The 7,068-nt window shown below is 54.3% G+C and overlaps 1 protein-coding gene and 1 long non-coding RNA gene across 2 annotated transcripts; one reads left to right on the top strand and one right to left on the bottom strand.

Moving 5' to 3' along the window:
- Nucleotides 1-3,992: 3,992 nt before the first annotated feature.
- Nucleotides 3,993-7,068, bottom strand: LOC147653069 (ribonuclease CL2-like). Its single transcript, XM_086891524.1, has 2 exons — nucleotides 6,640-7,068; nucleotides 3,993-4,525 (listed from the first exon to the last, which is right to left on the bottom strand). The coding sequence occupies exon 2, from the start codon at nucleotides 4,517-4,519 to the stop codon at nucleotides 4,085-4,087; it is 435 nt and encodes a 144-aa protein (XP_086747650.1). The 5' UTR covers nucleotides 4,520-4,525; nucleotides 6,640-7,068; the 3' UTR covers nucleotides 3,993-4,084.
- Nucleotides 4,453-6,520, top strand: LOC111927820 (uncharacterized). The gene is made up of 2 exons (XR_002863770.2): nucleotides 4,453-4,534; nucleotides 5,402-6,520. It is a non-coding gene; the product is annotated as an uncharacterized LOC111927820 (long non-coding RNA).

Below are 7,068 nucleotides of genomic sequence, written 5' to 3'. Positions count from 1 at the left end.
GACTGGCCATGACAGATCCATGTTGTGCTGGCAAGGGGGAGATAATCTGCAAGTGGCTTCCAAAGCTTTTGCTGGGTACTCAGTGGGATTCAAGAGGTAGCCAAACGTTAAACCACCCCACAACACACGAGACTGGATCGATTTTGCATGCTGCGTTTCAACTTAGAGACAAACACTGTTACAGGTATGGCACAGGGCCTGCGTGGTATGGGATGTTAACTTGATCAAAACTATTTCCCTTGAGTTTGGGCACTTGAGTCTGGTTCTGGTGTTGGTCCTGGCACCTTGCAGCAGCATTCCCAGCAGACCAGAGGCCAGCAATAGTATTTTTCAGCTATATTTTTTTTTAGATTGGGTGAGTGGCCTCTTGGCCTCATATAAACAGAATTTCTTAGCTCCTGGCTTTCCTGGCACTTGATACTTTCCTGATACTGTGGTAGCTCATGCTTCTTCTCCAGCCTGAACAGTCCCAGGTTCTAGGTCTTAGGGTCAATACTTGAACTGGAGAAGTGCATTAGGATTTCTGATGTGTAGCTGTTGTGGGGAAAGTGACACCTAAGCCTCAGCTGGGTGCCACAACTGAATTTGAGGGCTTTGCTTTCATATGCCTCTCTTGTCCCCACCATGCCATGAGCAGCAGCTCCCCTTTTCCTAGCAGGCATTCTTGTCCCCATGCCCAGGAACCTCTGCAGGAATGGTGGAGGGAATGGATCGTTCCCTGTGTAGCAGGGGACACAGATGACCCTGTACCCTGGGGGCCAAGTGTGTCCCCCACTCAGGGGGAAGGAGGATTAAAGGATATGTCCAATTGGGAACGCAGCTCGAGGTCCGTGTGCCGCAGGGATAGTGCTGAGGAGCAGTGACCGGAGGAGCACCACAGACCCCAGGATCTCAGAGGTACTGTGGAGAGGGAAAGAGGTGTTTTCTTGTCTCGTGCTGCCCCCAGGCAGCCTGGCAGCCCCTTTCCCAGTGGTCCAAACACACAAGAAAGGTGGATGTGCTGCACAGAAACTGTCTTGTATTTTGCTGTATTTGTGCAGGGCATATTTTAAGGGCAAGCGATACACTGGAAAGAGCCTTTTCCTTGTCAATTTTGGCATGTATGGCATGCAGCAACAGCCTGGTTTCACATTACTCGTTCTGCCAAATCCACGGAGCTGATATTTGACTTTTCTGAGTAAATATTTCTGAAGGTCTTTGCCTGCTTAAGCAAATCTCTGCTATGGTTCTGAAAAAAATGCCCATGCTTTTCAAGGAGCAGGAACAAATTTCCACAGTAGCACTGGAAATATTGACACACCGCTCATGCCTCTCATCTTACACCATCAAAGGCTGGGCGGTGGAAGCTTATGAGCCATAATGAAGGGTGTGAGTCAGCATTATTTGTTTCATTTCCCTGTGCTAAACAAGCAACAGCCAGTTTCTTGTGAAGGAATTGATTGTTTGACAATAGAGTGAGTGAGCAGAGCAGGCTGACCACTGTTAAAGCAAACTCTGGGCATGAAAGTCAAGCAGATATGACTCAGAGACAAGTTTCAGGCATGTAGTGCTGTTCTTAAACATTTTTCATTGCATCTTTTTCTTTTCTCCAGAAAAAGAAAGCACATAAATGGGAAGGAGAGCTGAGGAGGTCTGAACTGAGCTCCTGTCTCAGACTTTCTTGTGACCTTGGGAAAGCTGCTTAATTCCCACCCACAAAGCAGAGATGATCAGTTTCTGTGTTACAAAGCAGAATCAACCACAAACCTCACAACTTTACATTTGACTGTGCTAGGCAGGACATGAAAGTACCTAAATGAGGAAGAAATTAAGAAATAAATGCAGTGATTTATTTAAACATGATATTGCAAAATTCCTTTATTTTCAGTCATTTCACCAGTCACTCCCTGGATTTTTGCTACTTGCTGCCAGTACAAATTTGCTGACCACTGCCTGTAAATGGCCCACTGCTGCTTGTGGCAAAGGCCACAACACCCTCTGGATGATCCTGATTCTTTTGTGGCTATTTTTTCCCCTTTAGCCTTCACAAAGAACAGACACAAATATATATGCTGTAGAAACAGAGCTGCGTCTTAGGGGAAAACACAGCAGGGGAGTGAACCAACAGTGCAATAGTGGGATGGGATGTGCTGAAGTGGTGGAGCTGCCCTGCCATCAAATGGGAGATACCAGGAATCATCTAGACTTTCCAGCAGACTCAGGTAGCCTCAGCATGCTGGGCATCCCAGAAATAGCATTGCTGTTTTGGGGCTGCAGCTCAGAGCTGTCTCCCCAGGATGGGTGTCACCTCTCCCATGCACTTCAGAGTACAAAGCTTGTGGGGTAAATCACAGTGATCATATTTTTCTCTGTCACTGCCAGGATGATCTCAGCTACCACAGAACAAGTGGAGATGTTCCCTCCACAAGCCCTGAAGAGCCAAGGTAGCAAGAAGCAAGGATCAAACCCTTGTACTTGCAGAGATCCTGGGTATTCCCCTCTTGAGCCAGTCAGCTCCTCCCATGGCCAGGAGTGAGCAGGGTGGAGAAGTGAGTCTGCTGTAAGTTGCTGGTCCAGAAATGCCCCAAATACATTTGAAATACCCCAATTCCTTCCCAGTGCACAAAGAGTAGTGCTCCCCTTACTGGGCCAGTGCTGAGAGTTGGAGCTCTCCAATCCATGGATCTCCCTCAAAATGTCTTTCACCTGAATTTCAGAAAAGGAGTGCCTGAGGCACATAAGCAAGAGGTATCTTGGGGAGAGAGGAAAAGGATGGGGAAGACCATATTCTGCACTCCTTTTCCTCCTCAGCTATACTTTCTAGATGCATTTAGGCAGCCTTTTCGCGGCAGCACAGCAGCTGGATGTCAGCAGTCCCACGGGACTTCTCAGTGCTCCCACAGCAACAGGAGCAGAGCAAAGGGGTCCCCGAGCCTACTGGGCTGCATTAGGCAGAGTGCTGCCAGCACATACAGAGGGGTGATCCTGCTCCTCTGCTCAGCACCACTGAGACACACCTGGAGTGCTGGATCCAGTGGTGGACTCCCCAGCACATGAGACATGGACATACTGGAGAGAGTCCAGCAAGGAATGGATGATGATGATGAAGGGACTGGAGCATGTCTGATCAGAGGAGAAGCTGAGAGAGCAGGGACTGTTCAGCCTGGAGAAGAAAAGGATCAGACAGGGGGAGCTTGTAAATGTACTGGTAAGTACTGACAGGGAGAACGAAAGACAAAAGGTGATGAAAACAAGCTGAAATGTGTGAAATCCCATTGAGACTCAGGAATACAACTCCTGTGTGTGTGTGTGCATACCGTGTGTATGTGCTGGTGCATGTGTCCTGTGTGTGCTAACACTGTGCTGTGCGTATTGAATGCTTTGTGTTGTAAGTGTGGCTGCAATTTGTGTGCACAGTGCAGGTTTTGTGTGCATTTTGTGTGTGTGTGTGTGTGTGTTGTGTTCAGCGTGTGTGGGATGGTGGTTCAGGGCTCTGTGTGGCCCCAGCTGGGGCTCGGTCCTGTGGGGGCCCCAGGGGGAGCAGCTTCAGCCCCAGAGAGGTCACAGATGGGGTGAGAGGCCTGTGGGAGATGGGGCATCTGGCAGTTTATGGGGCAGAGATGGGGGAATTTGGGGGTACCCAGGGGGATTATAAGGCATGTGGGAGGTTGGGAAACACCGTGAGAGTTATCCAGGAAAGCAATGTGACACCCAAAGGCTCAGGATATTGAGGAGAGGGCTGGGTGCACACCCAGGGGCCTAGGGCTGGGAGGGAAGTGGTGGTTATGAGGCACCCACGGGAATTGTGAGACACCCAAGAAAGGGGAGACAACACAGGAGAGGGCAGAGACACCCCAGGAGGCAATGGGACGCCCAGAAGGCTGGAAAAACCCCGGGATTTATAAAGCACATGGGTGCCAAATACAGCTTGGACAGGGCTGGGGTCACCCAAGGGGCACCCAGGGAGGTGTATGATCGCAGGGTCCCCCAGGAAGCTGATGCCGGAGCCCAGGCCTCTGACACCTCCTTTATTGCCAGCACTAACAGAGCCCCCGATGGGAGGGCAAATCCGCACCATGTGCCCATGGCACCGCCGTGGTGGGCCTCACTGCGGGGCCGCGTAGGTGCCGGCCAGGTGCACGGGCAGCCCGTCGCGGCAGGCCACGCGCACGTGGTGCTGCACCTGGCGGGCGCGGTAGGCGCAGGGCGGCCGCGTGTCCCCGCCGCGCAGGCGACAGGCCGTGAGGCTCAAGGCACCCGGGGTGCTGTGGAACCCTGTGTCGGCGTCGGGCGTCCGGGAGCAGGCGGCCACCAGGTCCTCAGCTGGGGCGTGCACGAAGGTGTTGGAGGGCTTGCAGGGCCTGCCCGGGGCCGTCACCCGCCGCCGTGCCAGCATGGTCTCGCAGTAGCGATGCGCCGCCAACGTGGATGTCCGGGGGTTGTCCACGTGCTGCCGCAGGAACTTCTCGTAGCGGGTCTCGCCCGCCGCCCCTGCCAGCGCTGCCAGCACCAGGGTCATGCACAGCACCCAGCCCGCCATGGAAACCTGGGGAAGGTGAGGTTAGGGCCATCTGGACCCCTGGGCCCCTAGCTGGAAATCCCACCCTGGGGGCTTGGTTATTCTACAAATTCCCCCTCTGAAATCCCTGGGTCCCATACAATTCCCCTCCCAATGTGTGGGGGCCCATCTCTGGAGAGCTGAGCTCTCTGTGGATCTCACCTGGATGCATGGGTCCCCTAAAGTTTTGCACTCCCCAGAAGCCTCAGCCCTGCATGGAACACCCCCTACCTGCTCCTCAGACCCCTGGTTCCCCTATAGATCTAGCCCATGCCCCAATACCCAGATGCCATACTCAGCCTCCCTTCCCCACTGCATGCTTGGGTTCCTCACAGACCCCTCCCACAGACATTCTGGTCCCGATGCACCCCTCACCCGCACCTGTGTGTGCGCCTCGGTTTCCCTTATGTCCTCAAGGTCTCCAGGATCCCTCCCACTCCTCTGCACCTCTTTTATACTGGCCCCAGCTGTGCCCAATGGGCAAGGATCCAGGAGGAGGGGCAGGGTAAAGGGCAAGGTCCAGTGGATGTCTGGGGAAAACCAGGTATCCAGGAGGCCCCATTCGCTCTCATGGCCTCCAAGGTCATTAGGCAGTCATTAACAAACCACGTGACTGTCTGCGTGCATCCCCTTAGGTGGCCCCTGCCCACTCTGGCCTTGGCCAGTGGTCCCATGAAAGGCAGGATACCTGGGACCTTTTGGGTTGCAGAGCGAGATACGTGGTTCCCTGGTGGGCAGCAGGATGTCACCATCGCCTCTGGGGCAGCTGGCAGATGTTACTACAACTCTTGAAAGATGTGGCACATCTGTGGCTGTTCTGCAGTGCTAAGGGTATTTGTTCCTTTTCACTGTGTCCCCTTGCAGGCAAATTCATACTCCTGGGAAGTGCCTGGATGCATTTTTCCTCACTGCTACCTCCCATGCTCCCAGCTGCTCCATTGATGCAGAGACAAAGCAAAGAGCCAGGAGCCAGCCTGAGTCCATCAAAACTCCAACTCCTTTCCCTTGACCATCATAATGGAGCCCCAAGGAAAGCACGTCCCCTCCAGAGGGAGAGGCACGCAGTGCCCAGGAGAGGCTCTCCTGAATGGGTGCTAGTGGTCTCCATCCTCCTCTTCTGACATCAGAGAGACTCTGATGGGAAGTGGCAAAGAGAGAATGAGCACCTTTCCCAAAAGAGTTGTAACACTTCCAAGACTTGCCACAGTGAAGGTGCAGAGGGTTCTGCCCTGGCTCTGGTGGAATTTCTACATTTCTTCTGAAGAAATCCTCCTCAAAGGTGCACAGTCCCTACAGTGGGAACAGCTCAGGCATCTGGTCAAAACCTCACAGACATGGAAAGTTAGCACAGCCCCCTGCCTGCTCCTGGGCATGGAAGGAGGATGGGGTCTGTAATCATGACCCCTCAGACACACTCTGCTTTCCACTGTCCTGGTGTGGGTGGAAAAGCGATGATGTCCACAGGAGCAGGAACAAGCCTGGATGCTTGGCAGTGGGCTGTCTCTAGCTGGCATGGTGCAGGTACCTGTGCTGGATCCCATCCTACCCGGCAGAGCTCAGGCATATCGTGAACAGAGGTTGCTGTGAGACGCATTGGTGAACCACAGCCTGTGGTCACCTCTTGTCCCAGGGGACTCCCAGCTGCCTGGCGCTGTCCTGGGCACCGCTTCTCCATGTCCCATCCCTGCCCACGCAGGAGGTGCTGAGCGGAGCCTCCTCCTGCCCTGTGCGGTGGGGAGAGGAGCCATCGGCCGAGGCATTTGGGGCAGCCCAGACCACCAGCTTCTGGTTGTCCTCTCGGTGCCCCAAGGCCTGGGAGAGCTGCCGATTTTAGCAGCTCTCTAAACACAGAGTCTAGTTTAGGAAGGAGACACGGTTTATTCTGCACGGGATGCAAGGTGGAGGTTTGACAAATCAAACACACCACGGGGTAAAAAGTTACATCTTTTACACAGTAAAATTTACATGAGCCCGCCTGTCTAATGCGTATTCCTCATCGATCGGTCCATATTTATTTGTATGACGTACTCTTACGGGATGCTTGAAATACAAAGTTCATCAAACAACTTCAATTGCAGAAAATACCAGACGACGTCACTTACCTTTACAAAAGGTGACAAGATTCAGTCTGGGGACAAATAATTCAGCTTGAAGACATCAGAATGGGCAGGAGGTGACACCTGCCTTTCGCCCGGGCACAGTCGGTGTAGCGAACCTCGTCCCTGTGGTTCTGCCCGCCCGCACAGCGGCCCCACTAGGGCATCCCTATTTGCAGCGCTGCGCCGCGCTCTGGCCAGGAGTCCCGGGCCGGGGCACAGGGATCGGGCGTCCCGGGCCGGGGCACAGGGATCGGGAGTCCCGGGCCGGGGCACAGGGATCGGGAGTCCCGGGCCGGGGCACAGGGATCGGGAGTCCCGGGCCGGGGCACAGGGATCGGGCGTCCCGGGCCGGGGCACAGGGATCGGGCGTCCCGGGCCGGGCGCTCCGCAGGGCTCCAGGCGGGGGCGCTCACGGGCACGGGCTCCCCCCCC

Source organism: Cyanistes caeruleus, chromosome 5 (genome assembly GCF_971803275.1).
Source record: "Cyanistes caeruleus chromosome 5, bCyaCae1.hap1.1, whole genome shotgun sequence".
Lineage (NCBI taxonomy): Eukaryota > Metazoa > Chordata > Aves > Passeriformes > Paridae > Cyanistes > Cyanistes caeruleus.
The sequence above is the reverse complement of the archived record's forward strand: the minus strand, read 5'-3'. Positions and strand labels throughout refer to the sequence as shown.